General features: G+C 52.1%; 1 protein-coding gene across 6 annotated transcripts in view; it reads left to right on the top strand.

Moving 5' to 3' along the window:
• Nucleotides 1-5632: 5632 nt before the first annotated feature.
• The window catches only part of LOC128893313 (uncharacterized), a 32673-nt gene continuing 15660 nt past the window's right edge, over nt 5633-22645 (top strand). For 2 of the 6 annotated variants that reach the window (XR_008461299.1, XM_054154184.1), the window contains exons 1-6: nt 5639-7697; nt 8754-8991; nt 16789-16879; nt 18527-18622; nt 18945-19082; nt 22477-22559. Coding sequence is in view for 5 of the 6 variants with exons in the window: in XM_054154184.1 (XP_054010159.1) it covers nt 5739-7697; nt 8754-8991; nt 16789-16879; nt 18527-18622; nt 18945-19082; nt 22477-22559 (2605 nt within the window). In the remaining variant the exon portion in view is untranslated. Of the gene's footprint in view, nt 7698-8753; nt 8992-16788; nt 16880-18526; nt 18623-18944; nt 19083-22476; nt 22560-22645 lie in introns of all 6 variants that reach the window. The other 4 variants (XM_054154188.1, XM_054154187.1, XM_054154185.1 and 1 more) reach the window with 4 other exon arrangements.

Consider the following 22645-nt stretch of genomic DNA (forward strand, 5'->3'; position numbering starts at 1 on the left):
AAATGAATGATCCAGATTTGCTACGAATTCAAAAGAATTCTCGGATTGCCTGTTAAAGGTGCTCGCGTCAAATTTGTAACGAACCGGAGAGGCAATGACGCGCGTTCGGCGTTACTAGTCGCTACGATGAGAATTATCGTTTTAACGGAAAAACCCGCAAATATTGAGCGCGACTGCATTTTTCCCGTTCGCTTGAAATTACGTTCTTCCGTCGCGTTGAAAAACACAACAATTATTTAACGCTGAACACACATCGGTCCGTCGCGTCGCGGCTGGCTTTTTCAATTAAACGCGCGCCACGCGCCCTCCCGCCCCTCTGCGCGCGCGCGCGCGCGACCCTTTAATAAATTCGCGGAAAAATGCAGTGCGCTCTAAATTCAGAAAAACAAATCATTACATGTCGGCACGCTTCGAAATTCACCAACCATTCCTATCCCCCCCCCTCTCTCTCTCTCTCTCTCTCTCTCTCTCTCTCAACCCCTAGAAATGAGAACACCCGCCTCGTTCAGAGGATTTTGCAAAATCAACAATGGAAGCTCGGTTCCCGCAACGATTTTTCTCTACCAATATCCCTTGATCGACTGGCGTCCAAAAATGGAAAGAATGGAAAAACAAAAATATCGGGAAAGGGATGCAAATTTATGATTTCATCGTGAAATCGGTTACCCAGAAAGAACTAATCGTACCCGAGGGGGATTTATCCTCAAATTTACTCGCATCGAATAGTTAGGAATTTGTTATAAACCGGAGGAGAAAGAGACTAGAATTAATTTTGCCAAAGGCTGAAGAGGTGAACGCGAGGGTGACATTATTTTAGCGTACAAAGAGGTGTAGGGCGGGAAAGAGGAAGGCGAGAATTTTGGGAACTCGAAAGAACAATCGTTTCACCACGAAAATACGAGATTCGGTAACACGAACGAGATCGATCCGTCTGAATTCAGTTCGAATAAGGAATCCCGTTGCACGCCCAAATAACCATCGGAGATAAACACCCGAAAGCATATAGGGGTGAAAGACACACATGCGAGTAACTCGGATAACAAACAAGGTGTGCACAATCTGAAGTGCAACGATAGCACGGTCCGTCGGTCGTTTTCGAACGGTCGTCCGCCGCGGTCTTTCCCACCCCTCCGACGGTTCCTCTGGCTCCCACCACAGGGAAAACCATCCCCGAGAATGCTGCTCGCCAGGAACCCTCTCCTCCGCAACCCTCGTGGCATGGCCCTGCTCGACCGAACGAACGAGGGAACCCTTCCTCCCTGCCCCCAGAGCGCCTACGCCTCCCGCGTTGCCCCGGCAACCCCGGCTTGGGGTTGGCCTCCGCCTCCTCCGTGCACCACGGCTCCATTCACCGCCTCCCCCACCCTTCGGGCTCTTTCTCCTCCAACTTCTCCTCGTTCTCCGACCGAGAGACTCCCGCGCTCCTCTTTCATCCCTTGGCGACTTCCTCGCTCACCCTCGCGGAGCACAGGCTCCGACTCGGCGGCCCATCCCCCACAACATCATCCCCCGCCTGACGCGTTCTTCGCTCTTCCGCTATCCTCGTTTCGACCTCGCCTCTCGGCTCCCAACCTCTCGTGAGGCAAGCAGAAGAGGAGGAGAGAACGACGACACCGCCGCGATCGGCGTACGAGGGAAACAGAGACGACGAAGGAAGCGAGAAACGAACCAGGGGGGTAGGAAAGGAAGGTCGAGGGAGGATTTCGGCTGCTCTGGAAGCCAACCGGATTAACGTATCTCGAATAATTCATGCATACTCGCCGTGCAGCAAGAAAACCGTTCACGTTCTACGAACCTGGCCAATTTCAGACTGTTGCGCGGGGGGGGGGGGTGGCTCCGCGACCAGCGACCGTCCGCGAAGACGCGTTCTTCCGCGCGAACCGACGACCCACCTCCGCGAGCCCTGTATTGAGAAAATAATATCGATCGCGGGAGCTGCAGCCCCTGCGGGGACGAAGGTGAGAATTTTAGCGTGGTCTGTGCTCGTCTCCGTCCCTCTCCCTCTTCACGGCTGAAACGGCTGATGCGCAGTTCGGCGACGAGCGCGGGGGTGACGCTGAACCACTCGGGGAAGGAAAGGCGAATGGGCAAATTGGGATTGTTAACGTGCGACGAATGCGTAAGCTGAAAACGATGGGGAGGTGTTTACGCCAGCACTGCCTGGAATACGTTCATTCAGGGGGGAGTAATGGCACTTTTATGGGGACGGGCTCGAACGTTCAGACGATGCGAGGATATTATCAAGCTACTGTACGATCGTTGGGAAATTTATTAATTTTCGAAAATATTTCCCAATGCTCATCCAGTACTATTATTACAAGAAGAAGACGTATATACTGCTCCTTTGGGTATGTCTTGCCTGCACTTTTAGCCTACATCAAAATAAACTCACCTCGAGAACAGGTACACAACGGTAGCCCAACCATATTTACCATGGCGTTGCGTGCAGAAAATTCTATAGCTGTTGGACACGTCTATCGACAGGAACAAGTTGACCAGGGTGTTCTCGTCTGCGACGCATCCGAGCGAATCGAGTTACCACGTGTGTCAACCACGCCGGGGAAAAGGGCGTGTGTGTTATCAGGGGCGCGTTTTAGCCCCGTGTCAGTCTGTACCCCGAAAAGGGACAACCCTCTTAACGTCGCCGAGGAGTCTCTTACGATGTTAGGAGCGGGTAGAAGGGACGGATGCGAGGAGAGGTTCCTCCGCAGCTTTTTCTATCCCAGGAATAGGGTGAATCGAATTTACGCCACCGTAAAAGGCTGAGCGACGTTCGGATTCGATCTTCCGGATGGAGACGTCGCGCGTGTAGCCGTTCGCGAGCGCGAAAGGGAAACATTGTCTTCTTCCTTGAAGGGGGTTAAATTCTCGGTAAACTCCACGCTGCGAGGCTCCATCCACTTCCACGGGGTAACTCGATAACCCCATGAATGACGGCCGTGCATTGTTATCGACGATTACTTTGTTTCTGCCCCACTCGTAACTACGCTAAATCGTTTCATTGTAGTAAATTCTGCTTCCCGCTACGCAAATCAACATTTCGCGTCCGATAACGGAAACGGTTATTGCTCTCGCGTTAAACCAAAAAACATTTATATTTTTTAGACGGTGCAATTTCTGCGCCCGTTACCATATGTGCATAACAAGTGTCAAAGCTATGGGAATTAGTTCCGCCATATATTTTTTTTTTTCTTTTTTTGCTCGACTGGACCGGCGCTGCGCGGAGCTCTGTTAATTGTTCACTGTCGATACGCGGTGGCCGTAGCGAACAGAATGAAAAAAGGGCGCCGTTTGAGCATTCGAGCGCGCGTAGATAGGCGATAGTCGTCTTTAAAACACTTTTATTCGGGTCACCGGCGGTACATGGAAAAGCTCTCTGTATCGGGGTACGACGGATTGACGGCGTTCCGGGACAGATAACCCAATTAAAAGTACCCACGAGCCGCGCGGAACTGCACGCATCGGGGCCGTGCAAAGAAAACGCGCGCAACACGTCACTCGGATACAACGTTTCCCGTTTACCACTTTCCCCCGGCTTAAAATCGTTAGTCAGAAACGAGTACGGCCAGTTTCCTTCGCGGGGTATGGACACCGCGAACGCGACACAGAGGCTCTCAACTATTTTTTCCTCCCCGGAATTTTTTCCCATCCAGCGGGGCCGCTTTCCTTTCGAGCCGCGGCCCGTAGCGCTCTCGCCTAACGAAAGATCGTTACGTGTCGTTTCGATAGCGCCCCGGTGTTTTAGATACTTTCGATGTTGCAAACGATAATCGAGGATTAAAAGGGGCAGGCCGGTGAATAAATTCGCGCTCGAACGTAAGAAAGTTGCGAAAGTTACGATCGAGGCGTTTTAGGCTCGTTCAGAATGCCATTTCGTCGTGGGTGGGAGGTGAACGTGCAAATTGCAAAGGTTCAGGAATAATTGCTGCAACATTAGAATGCGATCTCTTTGTACCGGGGAAACGCGTGAATGGACGATGATGCAATTGCATTTTTTTTGTGATACATGGAACGTTCGAATCTAATCTCGATCGGAGTTAAGGGGAATGTCGTGTAAAGATAGCGCGAACTTTCGAAAATAATTAAGGAGGTTCAAGTGATAAATTCGTCGTAATAGCGAGGAGATTTAAAAATGACGAATCGATGTTGGTTTTTCGCGCGTAAAGAAACGCTCGCGTGGCGGTGGGTTTAGATGCAAGTGCGACGCAACCCGACGGTATCCGAGGCTAGAATTCCGGAGGCGGAGGAGACAACGCGCGCCGGAAAGTAATCACGCATACGGTGCCGGCTACAGAGGCCGATCGATTAGCCTGTATCCCCGCGGTACGTACGCGCCTATCGCCGCGCACCGCAACTACGTGACAAATATTATCGCGATCGACCGACCAGCTGCGTTTGATGTGGACGCGTTTATGAAATGCCGACACGCCGATAATCATGCGCGAGACCAGCGCCCAAGGCTAAAACCGATTTGCAATATTAAGCGGCCCTCCCCATCGGCCGCCAGCCGTGAAAACGGGTTCAACGTTTTTCGACTACCGCCTAATTAGTTGTCTCCCGATCGAACAGCTCCGAAGAATGAAGCGTCGACCAATTGACGCGCCAGCGGAGATTCCCGTTCGGGGATTCCCTTTCTGCCTCCAGCCATGATTGCGCTTTACTTCGATGCTCATTCTCGCGAACCGATTTTACACAGTATAGACGGTATACGCGATTGCGTTATTCTACAATGTATGCAAATGATAATACGAAAACAACTGGGGAGAGCTTCTTGGTATCTTTTTATAAGGATGACAGCATCTACGACGGCGATAAAACGTCGTCTGCGACGGCAATATGTTTTCAAACAGAACATAAAGACCGCCATAAAGATGCGCGGCTCTTGCGTAAGACCGTCGGTCGCGTCGATAGCACTTGCCAGACGGTGCGGAAATTCTGGAGGCTCCGTTCTCTCGTTTAAGGACACCTCGTGGTTCGTGAGACGAAACCTTAATAAAAATGTACATAACGAGGTGCATCGGCCGAGTCCGAGAGTCGCGTTTGCCCAAGGGATTAAAAGTGTGTCATCGATCACCACTTAGGCGACCTCACGACGTTGGCGGAATAATTCTTCCCAGTTTCCTTCGGGCGGCCGAAGGTCCCGACCTCCGACGATCCGAATTAGCATCAGTCAGCCGTTCGGGTCTCTGACAAAGGTTCGAGCTCGCGCGTATCACAGAAGCGCCGCGCGTGGACGTCCTCGAATAATACGACCGTATGTCCGCCGATAGATACTGTCTCCGTCCCGCTTGTTGGCGAGCACTCTCGAAACCCCGCGCGCGTCTCTCCTGGCGTCGTCGTCCGGTTGGGAGTCTCCGTCTCTCTCGGTCTCCGTTCCCGTGAAGCGTTCCCGTTCCCGTTTGCGTTCCCGTTCTCTCTCCGTTGCTCTCTCTACCGCCCCGTCGCCTCCGCCACCGCTCCCGCTCCCGTGGCATGCCAACCAACGAGCCGGGGCCGCTTTCGCTTTGTGCGCGCCGGGGCGGCGGTACATCAAAGCCTTCTAGTTCCCGCTCCGGCCTTTGACGGCTGCGTCGCGGCCGCTCGCTCAGTCATCGCTCGGTAGGCGAAGCCGGCACGCCGTGGATGAGCGGCCGCGCGCGCAACAAATCTCCTCGAATCCGTGAGATTCGCAAGCGTTTCGGGCTGGCCGAGAGATTCCTACGTCGTGGGATCTCTTCGGGGCCGATCCGACGAGTACGATGTCTCCTCGTGGCAGCAAGTGTAGACGCGTCAACAAAGTGGCCGCGAAGGAGCGGCCCGTGCGCGGCCATCGCAACCATCGTCGCGCAGCTTGGAACGAGGCAACCAACGACACCGTCCAACAGCCTGAGAACGTCGCTCCGTCCAACGATTCGGATGCAACGACCACGACGACAACGACGACGACGTGCACGATCGGAACGAGTAAGTCCGCGGTGGCAGCGTGCGAGGGTCGATCGTCGTGGAACGCGCGCATGCGTCAACCCCAGGAGAGCGGCCTCGAGCCCCGTGAAAACGGTAACCAAGTGCAACGATGGCCGGCGAGACAACGTCGACGCGATCGGATCACGTCGACGTCCAAGAAGGATCGGTCGTCGGTCGATGCCAGCAGCCACGGTGACGTCGCCGTTTCCTCTTCCACGTCTCTGCCCTCTCCGGTCCTCTCCACGGCCTCCTCCACCGACGCGTCCTCTCGTCGCTCGACGTCCCCTCCATCGACCGTCTCGTCGCCCGCCCGCTCGACCTCCTCGACCTCCGCGTCCGCGATCTCGCGGGAGAAACCGCGACCGATCGAGTCGAGTCGGTACACCATCGATCAGGACAGAATCCGAAAGCGGAAGCAGGAGAGACAGTGTTCCGCGAGGTCGCGCGGCGCCAGAGACGCGCCGGAGGAGAAAGCGTCGACCGTGACGACGACGTTGACGACCTGCGCGCCTACTTCCACCGCGGTATCCTCTCCTTCGCCGTTCTCCTCTTCCGTCTCCACGACCTCGGAGAAAGTGAACGAACATTCGGCGCAGTCGAGCGCCAGAAGTTGCCCGTCCGTCGCGCACACCTCCGCTATAGAGGGCCTGCGAACCGCTCTGGAAAGCTACGATCGCAGCAGAATCTACCTCGCACATGTGTCCTTTCTGGATTGGCGGGATCTGCCGGGACGACGCCGGACCGGTAGCGCCGCGGTGCCCGACGCCGAGAGAGTGTGGGTGGTGGGGGCAGCTGATCACGAGGGTCATCACAGAACGCGGCTGCTCGTAACCGGTCGTCACTGGCGACCGCGTTGCTTGAGACGAGTGAACATGCTGAGCCAGCCGGTCATCTACGCCGGTGGAGGCAGAGGTTCCCTCACCGTGGACCTCTTCCTCTGGTGGTTTCATCGTGAGTTCGCGGTCACCGCGATGGCCATGCATCCCGATGGCGCGGTGCTGGTCGCGGAGTGCGCCGATTACCTACCGCCGGAAGCAGACTGCGTCGCAGCCGACGGTTTGGTAAGGTTGTTCGTCGTACCGAAAGACTGTCTCGAGACAAGGATCGTGGTGAAAGAACTTAGAGTACGGCTCGCGATCGGGGTCCTCACCAGAGCTTCCTACGACGTCTATCGCAACCTATCGAATCCCTCCGAGGAAACCGATCTCCTCAGCGCGTACCTGAAAAAGTTTACGATGAAGGAGGCGTTCGCCGATTTCCATCGCGCCTGGCTCAGCATCAGATCCGATACGTTCGCGAGAAGTTGGATCTTGCCGAGCGATCGAGACGACGCTTCGATGGGATTCACGAGCAACGGGCCGAGTTTGTCCTCGCGGGTTCACGCGTCCACCGATCAGGAGGACGACAGGATGCTGTTGATCGAACTCCAGAGTTTGGCCAGAGAAGTAGGTCTGGAGGTCAGCGACGAGGAGCTGAACAAGTGGATCCTCGACGAGGAGAGCGAGCTAGCGATGTGCGTAAGGAAGAAGGAGCTCGAGGAGGGTCATTGCCGCGTCAAGATCGAGGCGGAGGAGAAGTGGCCCGATTACGAGGCCGGCGATGAGGACGAGGAGGAGGATGAGGAGGAAGACGAGCCCACCGCGGAAGAGACCGTCGGTTTACTGTCGAGGGTGCTGACTTGGATGGAAAGGGAGCCTCTCGATCCAGGACTATTGCTTGCCGTCAGATCGATGCGCGATACCGCTTCGCTCATGGTAAGCACCGACCGATAAGAGACAACCACTCGAGCTTATCGATCGTCGTCGCGCGACGCGAGTGTCTCGTGGAGGAAGCGAGAAGGTCCCCGACCTTGCGAGCTCTCGCGACCAGATTGAACTAATTCCATCGACTGTCGCTCGACGGGGCAGGTCTCTTCTCCTCGTGGAAGGGTCGAAAGGGACGGGACGCGATGAGTCGCGCGAGAACGCTCGAGGACCACTTGAATTCGGCGATACTGCGTCGTCGAGTCGGCGGACGGAAAAGCCGAACGAACCCTCGAACGTTCGAGGAGCGCGCGCCGTCTTTGCAAATTAATGCTCGAGCTCTCGTCCTCGATAAGCGCTCCCCTTTGAGGGTTTATCGAATTGTATATTATATTTCCTCCGAGGGCTTTTTAGTCCTTCGATCCTGCTACCGTGTCTTGTCCCGTGCGGATGGAAACGAGGCTAACGTCTGCGTTAAACAGGGAGGGATTGGAACTATACTCGACACCGTCGAAGAATCGTAAACCGATATTTTGTCGGATAGTTAAACCCGCGGGTTCCATGAACGAGAATGGTAAACTGTGCCATCCGAGCTTGGAACATCCAAGGCTTCGACGAATTTCTTGGCATCTGGAGTTCTCTTCTTTTCTAACCGAAACACCGATCCGAAGAACGCGTGATTAGTTTGCTGAATGTCACGTGGCACTGGTGATTCGCCCGACACTCGACGCGTTAATTAGTAATTGTCTATAATGACATCATCGATCGAACGACGAGACAAAAATATTCATTTCCAGCGTCGACGCTTCGATCGGAAGCTTCCGGGGCATTGGTTAATTAATTGATATCCTCGACGGACTTGTTGATTACCTGGCTGCATTAACGGGGACATTAATCGGCGCGGTATTAATTAATTACTCGATAACGATAATGCAACGATGACACGCGAGGCTGCGCAGTTTCGAAATAACAACAAAATATACTCGTCACGATTTCGCTATCCTAACTTGCTAATCGCACCTTTGCTCGAGGGTCTTCTACTAACTATAGGGTCTATTTGAATTTCAGGCGAGCAAGATGGGCCTGACGGGGACTCATCCGAGCGGATTGCCGTTCTTCTGCCCCAACGGAGACCACCTGACTCAACCACCGCCTGCCCACATGGGAATTCCACCGTACGGGACGTTGGATGCAGGCAAAGCGGCCGCAGCGGCCGGTGAGTACTGGTCATCAGGCAACCCTGGACAACCACCACCCACCCACCCCGATCACTGGAAACGTCTTCTCGCCGCGGCAGCCTCCACAGGTTAGCTCCTCCCCATGGGTCCTCGATTGCTCCTCGGTCCTCTGATACTTCCTGTTCCTTGGATCGAAGCCCATCCTTCGTTGAGCCACGCGAATTGACGATCGTCTGGAAGCAGAGTAATTTATATCGGTTGTACATGGTTTGAACAAAATCACTGTCAATTTTCGTACAAGAATGTTTATTCACGTGGAAAAGAATGGTCAGAATCGAATCAGAATTTCTAAAAAGTACATGAATATTGCTATCACTGTACCCAACGAACTAATCCAAAACGATTGTGAACAATTCCCAAATGTCTACATTTTAACATTGAATATGAGATAAATGTTTATTTTCTAGAGTGGATATACAAATTTTTTTAGGGAGCGCCTTCAAGAAAGTTCGGGAACCATAGAACTATACAAGTTCCTTGTTCCGTTAACAACATTCTGACCGAATAGTTGCGAAAAATTGCTGGCTCAACAAACGATGGTAATAGCTAAGGTGGAGGTTGCTCTCGCGTTTCCTGTGTTGAGTTACGTTTAGTCGATACAGTATCGCAACGTAATCTGCGTCGGGTTACCGTTGCGGTATCCTGATCGTACACGATTTATAAATTTACACTCGTATCGCCTCGAACAGGAATCGTTCGATGAAAATCGTACACCGCGAATAAAGCGGTTCCACTCTCTCGGATAAAGGAACAACCTCGAGCTCTCATCGCAAATTAAAAAGTGTCGTCGTCGTCCGTTGTTGGTAGCCGTGCAAACATTGATATTCCTACGGGGTTCTAATTGAAGGAATATTTCTTATCGAGTCAAGGGTCTGAGCTTCGATGCTGCCGCGGCTCGAACGGGGGTGTGGAGAGGACGAGGCGTCCCTAGAAGGAGGACTGAGACAGAACGAGGAGCTAAGAGAAAAGGAGAGGGTGAGGACGGAAGCGGTGGTGGGATAAGAGAGAGAAGAGAGGCTCGCGAACTGGCGTCAAGTAGGAGAATAAGAGGAGGACTCACCATTAGGCTAATCAGTCAGGCATGCAGCCTCCCTCGGGCGCCGGGTCAAGGGGGTTTCAACCCGCCTCTCTATTTCTACAGCTTCTCTCCTTCCTACCCTCGTTGCACCCGCCCCCGAGACCGCCTCCCCTGCCGAAGGGAACCCCTCGCTATCTCTCCAACCAGTGTGGATTAACAATCGATGACCGATGCATTAAAGGTTTCAGAAGGGATGGACCAGTGGGACGCAAGACCCAAAGGGTAGAGACGACGTAGAATCTGAAGACGAAAGCTGCGAATGATACAGACGGAACATTGAATATTTTTAGTATCATCTATTGGGAACAACGGGTACCCAGTGACGAGACTCGCGAAATTGCCAACTTGTACCGTTTCACGGAAACTACTGCTCGGAATTTACCTTCTCGGGTGGCGTTAAATGGAGAGCTTAAGGGTGGGTTGAGTTGGTAGCCTCGGGCGCTTCATTTTTAACTACTCGGTTTCGTGTATTGTTAAATCTCTGTGTAGACCCAAGAGATTGGTAGTCATAATGGTTCGAGGAAGTAAACTTCTGAATATACCCATTTAAATATCGTTTTATCCGAGGTTTAAATACGTGTAGACCTTTATCTGAAACAAGACACGTGGGTTAACCTATATTCTGTAGCACATATATACAAAGAACATTTTTACATTGCTAGACGATTCGCGGGTTTCAAGATTCTCGGATCGAAAGAGAATGTCACGGAAGAGGATCTTCAACCAACTTGGATGCAACAACGCCGAAGAAGCCCGGCATATCCGCCGTCGATAACTCTAATTACGCTCCATTACCCCGACCGTCGAGATCCTGGCAATAAAATCCTTCTCTAAAAAGAGGAGGATTCTAATTCAGTTCGCGAACCATCGTCGTCGTCGTCGTCGTCGGAGGCTACCTCTCGAAGGGCTCCGGGTATCATTTCACCGACGCAGAGTCACGGCCGGGAGACTTCGGACGTGTTTGCGCGCGCGCTATCTTTGTCTCCTCTCCTTCTGCCTCGGGCCTCCCTGCTGCCTTCCGCTACCCTTCGTCCCCTCGGTCCCTGGAATATATAGATGGGGTTGATAGCGTTTATGCACGACTACGAGTTCGTGCGGCGGCTCGGGTTCTTTGTCTTGCAAACGAGCGAGCATTTTACCCACTCCCTCCTCCGCCGCGAGTACCCTTCGGCTTCCTTCCTCCACCCTCCGACTAGAGCTCACCCTGTTCCCCTCCCTTGCTTCGCGAAATGATAGCGTTCTCCGTCTTTCCCTTGTCCCCCGGCTCTGTTCTCCAACCACCCACTCACCCGTTCTCTCCTGCTACGTAGCACCCGACCGAGACCACCGCCACCTCTGACATCCCTTCCTCTATCTCGTCCAAACCTCCCCTGACCGCCCTCTTGGACCCCTTCCGTCCTCCTCAGTCTCTTCGTCCTCGTCTCGACTGCTTTCCATCCCCCACCCTCTCCCGCCCTCTCTCGCGCTCTCTCTTCGTTTCCTTCGTTTTACTGTCCTCCCTTCGAGAGTTTCCACGGGTTCCAACCCCCCCGCGTCTATGCGACGTCGGCCCACTCTCTCGCTTCCACGAATATATTTCTAATTAGCTCCACTTTTCGATCTCCGCCGCGTGTTTGTTTCAGGATTCCATGGAAGAGGAGACGGGCCGAGGGGGTGGAACGAAGGTTAGGACACGGGGGTTGAACGGAGAGGAACGACGATCCCGGCGAAACGCCGGGACTCCGCCATTGATCCGCTTAATTTTTCTTTTCTTTCGCCCAACCCCCCGCGGCTTCTCTTTTTTCTACCCGCGATCGTGAGGCACTCCTTGTCGCCGATCTTCCAGCTTCTTTTCTTCCCCGCATTTCAACTGGGCAAACCGCCCCCCCCCCCTCATCTCCCGTTCGATTCGCTTCGATTACGGGGGTGTTTATAGCCGATGACTTCGAGAATCACACCTGGAACGAATTCATTGTTGTTGTCCAAACTTTTATCTATCGGTATCGTAGTATCCGCGACTTCCATATCCAAGAATATGGCGTCGAATGAATACACGAATCGTAGGGTGCGGGATTGGGCGTCTAATAGTAGTGGTCGTGCGTGCCTTATTTTTTGTTTAGACTCCTGCGCTACGTATCCACTAATTTAAACCCCGATTAGCGTTACGTAACGTCAAAATATAGGATATCATCAACCATCGAACCATCGAACACCTTGTTTGCATCGGTGTCTCGTCACGGAACAGCGACCAGCTGCGATCCCTCCAGCACGTAATCCTCGACGAGAGCAGGCTCTCCGGTTTTTCTCGTGGTTGGGAACGATCACTTTGTCATCCCCGCGAAGATTTCCTCGTATCGTGGCCTCGCGCCGGCGTAAATACACCTTTCCTCCCGTTCGAGTGTTAAAATACCACTCGAAGGTATCCTCCTTGTAAGAGAACCTCGAGTGCCCCTCGAGAGCGCAGGTTAGACGCAGGTTTCTTGCGGAGCTTGTTCCATAGAAGCCGTGGACGAGGCGAGGGGAGAACTCGGTGGAACGTCCACGTTCCTGGCCGATCATTGTGAGGACGATACCGCCGTGGCGCGAAGATGGACACTTCTGGTTGATTATCTCGACGACTTCGAAATTGAAACGGGACGCGAAAGTGCGGTCGAGAGGATAAGCGAAGGAAAGAGGGAATGCTAAATGATCGGTCGGTCAGTAACTCGTATATTACATTTACACCGCGAATTTTATGAGTTTTTAACGCATGCCAATACGTGGTATCCACTGTTTATGCAGAATCCGTTTTCTAAATTATTTGATGATATTCATATTACGTGCTGCACAAGCGCGTATGTTCTGGACTCGTCTAGCATGTTTTTCTGTTTTCGTATAAATTTATAAAATTGCAGTCTATTTATAATATTATCGCACGAGGGTAGGACCAAGTAATTACGTACTTTGGATTCCAGTTTTGTGACTGGACTCAAATCGATCCGACAGATTATTTCTTCGCAGAGAAAACTGTCACTAGGTTCATTCGAAGTAGTCTGACGATATAGGAATTCACTATTCGTTCAAATTCGAGGTCTCAAAACGGACCTGTCCACGGCCCAGTCCTCAAGACCTTCCCCCACTTTGATCCCGATAGGATGCGCGATCCACGACGACGCAGATACCTGGATCTGCCACGTTCCACGCTCTGATCTATACTGGACGTCTTTCTCTCTCGATCGGAGCACGTGGAAGGGGAAAGACCCGTGCTAGGGGTTGTTGCGCGTGGAAGGAGAATGAGTCGCGCGACGAGCCCAACCCACAGGCAGACCTGACTCAGAAGCAGGAGGGGAAGAGAACATCTTAACATGATCCACTACATGATATTTTTCCAACTTGTTTAAAAACTGTAATCTCGGACGAGTAAATCGGTCGAAAAAATCAGGACAGAGGAGATTTTAATGTTGAAGATGGAAACATAAATTATGAGCTCGTTAAGTGAGTAGAATATAAAATGGGTAATGTGTATACATATATCATCAAGATGTAACCCACAATTGTCATTCGCAGCTCAAGACAGAGTAGGAAAGAGATAAACGCAAGCTTTCTTTTTTACCACGAGGAAGCAATTAAAACTTCAGGGTAGTTGGCGGCCACCGAGTCGTGCTCCGCTCGCTAGGTCGTCTCTTTGTCGAATTCCCCCCCCCCCCCCCCACCCCCCGGAACCGTGTTTCCTCCCTCGTCAAAACACGCGTGGCTCTTCTTCCCGGCTGGAAACCACGGCCGAGTAAATGTTAACGATAGCTTCTAATAGAGCGAAATAGACGCGGGGAACGGCGATCCGTGAGATTCGTTCGGGAAAAAAGGAAAGTCGAAAACCATCGAAGTCGTCGACTGGAGGCAAGAAAAGGAACGGAGGCGGCGGGACGGAAGGGGGGTGGGGTGGGGGGGGGTGAAAAGACAGAGAATATCGCGGTGTACGGAACACCGGGAGCTTGAGTTGTTCGAGAATAAAAGAGTAATTTTCCGGGTGGCGAGACCCCGATAATGGGGTTGCAGACTGCCGAGTCGACTGGAAAGTGATTAAGCACACATGACGGAGCCCGCGGACTCGCCAGGATATTACGAGCCACCCCTTTCGACTCACCTCCGCCGTCCTTCTGCCCTCCAACCCCCTTACCTCCAAGTTCCCTTATATATATATACATGTACATATGTATGTAAGGTGAACGTAGAGATATACATAATATAATCATCTACCTTCTTCTGCTCTCCTCTGCCATGGATCGTACTTTCTAATTCTCATCCCTTACCTTATTCGTACACGATATCGGACAGATAACGACCCTTTCCTGCGTTTGCGACTGGCGACCCCCTTCGCCCTCCGCCCGGTCGTGGGTAACCGGTCTCAATATCGACTCGTCGACTCCTCCTCTCTTCCGGGATTCGATTCTTCTCGTCCCTTCCACGGAGAATGGAAATATGTAAATCGTCTTCAGCGTTGGGAAAGTCGAGTTGCGAGAAGGTTGTGAAGGAACCACCTGTATGTGCGACTCCTTGAGGGGTCGAAAAACAAATAATCTTCGATATTTTAACCGGAACGTTCGTAACGAGGTGTTTCGTAACCCTTTCGCGTTGATAGGTAAAGGGGTTAACACCTGTGTGTAGGGGAAGGACGCCTAAATTGGACCACGAATTATCTTCGCTCGATTAAGATGATTATTTCACTTCCACCGTGATTTTACTGACAAAGCGAGCAAGGTATTCAGACTGCGAAGAGCAGAGCGTTGTTTTAAGTAGATTCAGCCGGCCGAGTCAGACATACATGGAATATAGGAATGAATTTTAATAGAGCCGCACACGCCCCGGTATAAAGGGTCTCGTCTTCCCTAATTAACAGATTAAAAAGTGAAATATACGAAAAAATGTTCAAGCAAGGTTTAACTTTTAATTTGTTAAACGCCTCGACCCTTCGTCCCTGTATCTCTCGGCCGTCTACTTCTCCGTTGACTCTTTTTACTTGATATACTCTGCTTAGCTTTATAAATCTTGCATTTAAGTATGTTGTTACCAAAGAGTACTTCCGAGTAGTCGCAGCCTCCACAGCAACGAGAAGGTAGAGAATCCATGCTCGGTCGCAAACGTCCAAGAACTATCCGTTCTGGAGTCGCTTCGCTCGCAAACAGCGCGAGCGCCAGTATGGCAATCGTGAGAGCCCCGATACCGATCTCTTTACGGTCCAGCGATAGAGACGGTCGTTATCCACGAAGTGGCCCTATCGTGGAAAGCCACGCGTTGACCGATTTCAAGCGGCGAACAGAGACGAGAAGGGTGCCGGAGGAACACGCCTCCGGGACATATTCAACCACGAAACGCAAAAAGGAGCACGAGACGAGCAGAGCTGTGGGGGTGGAAAGTGAAAAGAGAGTCCACCCAGTACGTCCGTGCGCCACAACGAGAACGATATGGAAAGAGAAGCGACAAGGGAGGGAGAAGTATTGGCCTCGTCAAGCGGTTTCAGGCTTGCCGATATTCCGGCCGCTTCTCGTCGACCCTTATGAAGCCAATTACACTTCGCCTCGCCAAAGCCGCACCCCACTTACACCGACAGACGACGTTTCTGGGGCTCTTCGAGCCGCGATCGGTTCCACAGCACGTACCGGTTATATTAGACTAGTATATTTCCCCCTGACAAGCGTGATGTAGCATTTAGGGTGCACTGCGCAGGTGTCATTCGATTGGACAACCCTACGCTCGTTTGAAACCTTGCAGCCTGGCCCGTAAATACTACTTTCGTAGATTGAGTAGGCTATAGTTTCATTTGGATCGGCACTTGCAGGAAGTTTCGCTTGAATTTGATTGCAATATTGTAAGAGATTCGAACCCTACGATTCGTGTTCTCATTTAAAAAAACACAGGCTAAGCTTTCTTACTTTTGGGTATGGAGAGCGTGATACTGTAATATAGTAACAGTAGGAGTTGTAGGCATATCGTAAACGTACTTTCTCTTTCGTATTTTCTAATAACTCGCAAGGAATACATTCACCCTCACCCCTGCGCAAAGTGGCACCGTCGAGGATCAATGCCCGTTCACCGGGTCATCCAGTTCGTGTTTGTAATGCAAACCTTCCTGATATTAAACACATAATCCCGCTTTCCTCCGATCGTATCGTCCTTCTTTGATCTCCCGTAATAATGTTTATTCTGCAACCGTCGATGCGGGGACCAGTAAGCGCGTTGCCGACGGCGGGAGCGCCGTGTCGCGACAAATGAACCTGCTTCGTCAAAAAGTGTCGCAGGCAAATTACGGTTGGTTGCCCCTGACAAGCTCCCTCCGCGCGGATAATTAGCGATCGCGACCAGAAGAGACGATTTACGCAAAAATTGGTCCACGTCACGAGCAGTCAAGGCAATTTAGTTGCATCGCGAACTTTCCAGGGATCGTCCAAGTTATTTCAGTTAGTCGTGAACGTGTTTTATAAAATGCACGAGATATTTGCTAATGGATGCGTCTCGTATAAATAAATAATTATGTAAACGTACCTGTACGAAATGATTATCCATTGCTGTCAACGAATTTCGAAAGGAATTAGAATTGACAAATTTGATACGATAAAGTAACAACGAAATGGTAAAAATGGTAAAAACTCTACCTATACTCGAAGGATCGCTCAAAGTAACAGTATCTATTTCTGGTTTCTATTTCAAATAAATTGTGAGAGCCGAGGAGATGGCACGAAAGTAATATCGGTCACGAAACGAACGCAGTAGAATAAGCAGATTCGAAGCAGGTCTAGAGAATTCAAGCAGCATCCTCGTTTCTCTGTTCCAGGTCTGACGAGAGCGCCGATGTATCCCTTCTCCACGGGCCAATATCCGTACCCCATGCTTAGCCCGGAAATGACGCAAGTCGCCGCTTCCTGGTAAGTCGCTGTGCGCTTTCGTCGATTGAAAAACGTCACCGGCAAAATAGCCGGATAATGAATCGCATCTTTGTCTTCCGAGGGTTTTACAAGCGGATCGATCCACCGCACTGGTTGCTCGACGTCTCACAGATAAAAGAAACGATTAACTCGTCGACGAACGAGGCTGGGAGCCATGCGCGTGCGCACATAAGAGACTCGAATTACGATTTCTCGAACGTTTATTCTAGTCCTGAGCCAGAGCACATTTCTGCAGAGAAAAATGATGTACTACCTTTTTCCTGGAAGCCCACGCTAACCGATTTCTACAAAGCTAGGTAGAGGTAGAGTAACGCAGAGATAAAATAATGTTTTCGGTATTTTAACTTTGTACTTTGATTTATTCCTCGTCTCATTATTTTCTGTGGAAAAGCTTACTCAGGCCTTGGCTCCCGTGGTCTCGTTGCATCACGTGTTGCGATTTTAGAATTTTTCCCTCAAAGATTAGAGCAATAATTCGCGATTTTTAAAACCGCGGTGGACCGAAGAAGACGAAGCTTTTAGAGAGGATGATACGGCCAAGAGGGTAGGAAACGTCGCAGACTGGATGGCCCCGGTACCGATACGCGTTTACCGTAATATAGTCCCGTCGATGATCCGTCCACGACCCGAAGTGGTCTGATTTGCATAAGAAACGTCCGATTTTCCGCGCTCGAGCGGTCGTTAATCCTGCCTCTCGCATACTAACGATTCAACTCGAACCGGGGACGCGACACTCGACGCAGGATAAATGCGATTTTTATTTCGATTTATTTCCGATTTCTCTCTTTGGAGCTCCCTTTCAGTCGATCGGGCCTCTTGCGCGTCGAGCCATCGAGACGGCGATCGCCAAGCGACGCGGAATAACGACCACGGGCCTCGTCGAATCCCGAATTCGACGCTCGTATTTCTCGAGAAAATCACATCGTCCCGCTCCATGTCACCGATTTGGTCATCCTCTTGGTTCCGGTCTATTGGATCGGTCACGACCACCATCACCGTCGCCGTTATCGGCGTCCATTGACCGCCGCAATGCACACCGACCGCACGCACGACCATCGGCCAGAGACCCTCCTCTTGCGACGGCTCCCTCAGCCTCTCCCTCCTTGTTATTTGCTTTCTGCCCGAACCGCCCTAAATTGAGATTTTCCACGGACGATTAGGCACGTTCTTCTCAATTAGGAGGGCGGCCCCGCGTTCTTCAGCTGACTCTTTCGACGTCGCGCGAAAGAAACGCCGGGACGCGTGCTGCCCTCGAGGAGCTTTGCGTTTTTTTGAAGAGGTTTCCAAGGGAGCGACCAAACGGAAAACGAAGACGTTGTTGTAGGTTCAGGTCCACCTTGAGCAAGAGGAGGGCTGGTCTTTGCTTATACCTATTCATTTTTAATATGTTACTTGACGCACACCTAACAGTTTCTTAGACATAGGTTCATCGACCTTAATTCCGTGGGTTGTCTTCATCCCCTCAACAGTAATCAAAGTACCGGTAGCGTTTTGTCGTATTCCACTTTGTTCAAGAAAATTGATTCGTGCTACTTGCGAGATATCGATACGAGAAAACGAGATTCACTTACGAGAGGTGTGTTCAAACCGAAGATTATGTTTGACGCGTGATGGTTCTGTTTTCAGGCATACACCAAGCATGTACCCCATCTCCCCGTCAAGCGCTGGCTTCCGAAGTCCGTATCCCACGAGTTTGCCCATCCCAACTTCTAGTTTACCAAGGTTAGTAGGTGATCGAAATCGGATTCGTAGAGTTCAGCTTGCCACGGGAACTCCTGTTCCAAGTAGCACGCTACTCTGTTCGACGTTTGCTCGAAATCGCGAGCGTTGCATTGCTATCGCCGAACGTTTCGACACTTGGATGTTTTGAGATTGAATCTTTGGGAACTCGAGTTAACGTGCGAGTTCTTTCTTCATTCCGTCACCTTGGCTTGTCTCTCGCGAGACTTACGCGATAGATAAGACGATAATCGATGCTGAAACGTTTGACGAGCTTCCAACGCTCATTCGTAGCTCACGATTACCAGCTTCATCGTTTTTCCAGCGATCTCTACCGCTTTTCGCCGACGGGTCTGATGCCACCGCATCCTGGACTGAGTCCGCACGCACACGCGCTAACGTCACACGCGTTGGTGCCTTCGACGCCGAAGTCGGACCACTCCAGCATGGATCACAATCACAGGTTTGTTTTCTCTTTACCCAAGGTAACATCTGAATCCCTGCCGCGATCGCTCCCTTTCTTTCCTGCCTCGGATCCTAATCCTAGACTCCTAGGTTCAACGTAGCTCTTGTCGGGTTATCGACGACGAGTGGCGCCGAGTCCCCAAGGTGATTTTATTAGCTGTAAAAATGCAAACGAGGGACGAGACCAATCTATACGAGGAACATCATAAATGCGTCGAGACCTGGCAGCTCCTAGGCGATAGCGCGAGCAGGACTGATTTGCCTCTGTCGGGAGGGATGCATACCTCCTGCGAGCTTTGATCATGGTCGCGGGTGGCCTGGTAAATATTCAAGCCATCGGAAGATTCCCAGCGGGCGAACAGCGAGCGCCAGTCGATAATTCGCTGAACTGATGATACAGCGGGAAAAACGAAACGAATGTATTCGAGAGGCTGCGCCAGATGATACAACAGGAAGTTTCTATTCGACCGTCCATTGGAAACGGAAGATCGTCCTAGCAGATGTCCTAACTACGTAGGAACCGTTCGGTTGTATTACTTCGGAGTCGATTCGAAGAAATCGAGAGGTAAGAGGACTCATCTAATAATAATTGATGGGATCCTCTTCGAGTTACGATTGATGTGCACTATCGATTTATTCGGAACACGATGGTTTCGTAGAATTATTAATGTCAGCGATGGAGTAAACGTTCAACCTCCTGTTACATTGTAAATCGTTGAATGACGATGAGATAACAGAAGGGCGCAGAGAGTCGAGTCCGACGAAAATTACGAGATTGGGCGAGAAGGGTAGAAAGGTGACGACCCCAGCGCTTCGCTTGATACAGAGTGTCCTTGCATCGATAAAGGAAAAAGTGTCCGCACCAGCAACGAATCCTGGATGGTCCCGTCCGTTGATAAAGAAGCGTGGCGCGACGAGGGTTGAACGGGGTAGTTTCAGGGTCGACCATAGGGGGTAGCACGTCCCGTGGTATTCAACCCCTCGTGCAGTCGTTCCCCCTTCGTCGACGAGCCGCGTATAACACTTATTGAATGACTCTCTTCGCACAGCGTCTGCGCCTGCCGTCCGCCACCGCCGCCACCGTCGCGGCCGCCGCCGCCGGTTATGTATTGATCATTACCCTCTTAAACAGATTTCTAATTTGCATTAGTACCCGGCCGATCGCCTGGCCCGAACAGCGTATACAAAACCGCATGGTCGCGGTCGAGCATTCTCCGCATTCGAGGCACGCGTACCATGGACGATCAGCTGGCCCGAGGATCGTTCTCGTGGCGGGGAGCAACGGGTGCGACGACGAGGACGACGACGACGCGCTGGGACGCCGCCGGAAGGCTTTTACGAGCGGCGTAGACGGGACGCACGGCCAGCCGTTGACGTCGCGACGTTGGTCGTCCATTTTGACCTTCGGGATCGAGCCACGTGCTTCGGGGAGGTGAGAACGTTCCGTGGATACTCGAATTCGTCGCTCGTGCGAGTGGATTGCTCCAAGTGTTTGCGCAGCCCGCCAAAAAAAAAAAAGAGGCATCATCACGCAGGGAAAGCAGAGAGAATGCAATCTTCACCCCCCACGCGCGAATTATACATCGGCGGATGGTAGGTAGGGTGTCGTTGCTGCGGAGCCATGAATCGCGATGATGGCCCCACGGTGCAGCCCTCCTCCTCGCCTCCCCTTCCGCACTCGCGGATAATCAATCGTCGTAACACCGCTCGGTGATTCCGCCGACGCCAGGAACGACGCGTTTTCGCTGGATAAGAGAGATACGCGAAAGGCTGACGGAGGAAACTGCTGGGTGAGAGGCGTGTTTGTTTGTGCGGCGTAAAACGATGGACGGGAAGCTGCCGGGTAAGGTCGCGACCGGGACAAAAGAAACCGGGGAGATTTTTTGTCAGTGAAACGGGAACGAGGGACGATCGCAACGGACGCGCGAGATGCCGCCCCTGGAGACATTTTACCGTGCGATTCGTTCGCTCCCTGCGGGCATGTTTTAACGTCGAATGACATTCGCGACGATATGGAGCCATTAAGAACGAGGACGATACGCGACGCGCGACCGAACGGGACGCTGCGTGGACAGAGTTGTCTCGGTTGTTTTCGCCAATACGTGACCACCGGTGTCGTTCGAGCCACGCAGACGAGTGTGTAGATGTTGGTGCGCGTACGTGTGCTGTTTACAACTGGTAACTGCCGTTTCGCGAGGTCTGTAGTCAGGGTGAAGTATGGTGGTGCACGCCGAATCGCGCCCAAGGCGCGAACCGTGGGGTTGGAACGAGATAGACGGTTCCTATTGCGAATCCGCGAAACGCGAGGGAGCGTGCTCGAACGAACATGGGAACGACTGATGACGAATCGTACGAGACGGTGCTACGTTGCTTGAATCGCCGCGCGAACCGAAGGTATACTACCGCTCGAGTAGAGAGACGCCCGAGGAAGCGGTGAGATTGCACGGTAATTCGATGGATCAGCTCGGATCGCTTCGGTGGGTATAAAGGGTCCCACAAAGTGCAGCGCGGTTCGCGTGCACCGGCGATGGAGCCCGAGTGTCTGGAACCATTGAACCTGGTGATAAAGAAGGACGACATCGACGAGTGCGGATCGAACGCGATCGAGGAGAACACGGGCAGCGAGGCATCGATCAGCAGGATCGATGAGGAGAAGACCGAGTCGAGGATCGAGGACAACATGACGTTACTCCAGGAGGCGGTGAAGGCCAGCGAGGCGGGATTACCTACCGCCGATCACAAGATCCTCACTGCACTCTACATGAGCAGTCTCATGCAGATGTCGAACATGAACGCGCCGAGGAGCGTCACGCCGCCTCCGTACGGCGCCCAGCACAATTTCGTGCAGCTGCTGGCGATGGTCGAGGCACGAAACCGCATGTGGCAGCAGATGAACTGGCCCATGCCGCAGAACTTCCACAGGAGCAGCTCGATCGCGATGCCCCAGCCGTACTTCGACGGGCCTGCCTCCAACATCACGGAGCAACTCTGCAACTCCCAAAATTCCTCGCCGGTCTATCCCCTGTCCTGCGCGAAACCCGAACAACCCTCCAACCACGACGCGAAGCAGCCTTTCTACAAACGGTAACGGCGCACAGTGGTTTCGAATCCCGAAAACCTGCCCAAAACGAGAAAACATGTGTTTTCGTAAATCAACGTCCTACGATAATCCAAACAGAACTCCAACCTATCCTTGAGAACCAAACGTTACTTCAAGATCTATCATTTTTCTTTGTTTCTGAGGTTTGGATCAGCTTTTCGAGATTTACAATCACTGCGCGCTGCCGGGGAACCGCACGTCCGCGGAAGCAAAGCGTTCGAAGTTTGCCTCTCGAGGATATCGCCAACCGATCCTAGGGTTTATTTATGGTTTCCTTTGTTTCTGTTCACAGGTCTTCGGTCGACCAGAAGAACGCGTCGTTGGTCGCGCCCGACAACGGAAAAGGCGTGGACTCGTCGCAACAAAATAATCAAGGTAAGCCTCGTTTAATGGACCTGGGCTTCCGTTATCAGTTTATACGTTAATTTTCACTGTAGAAACCACCTCTCATACCATACGTC

Source organism: Hylaeus anthracinus, unplaced genomic scaffold, assembly GCF_026225885.1.
Source record: "Hylaeus anthracinus isolate JK02 unplaced genomic scaffold, UHH_iyHylAnth1.0_haploid 27332, whole genome shotgun sequence".
Lineage (NCBI taxonomy): Eukaryota > Metazoa > Arthropoda > Insecta > Hymenoptera > Colletidae > Hylaeus > Hylaeus anthracinus.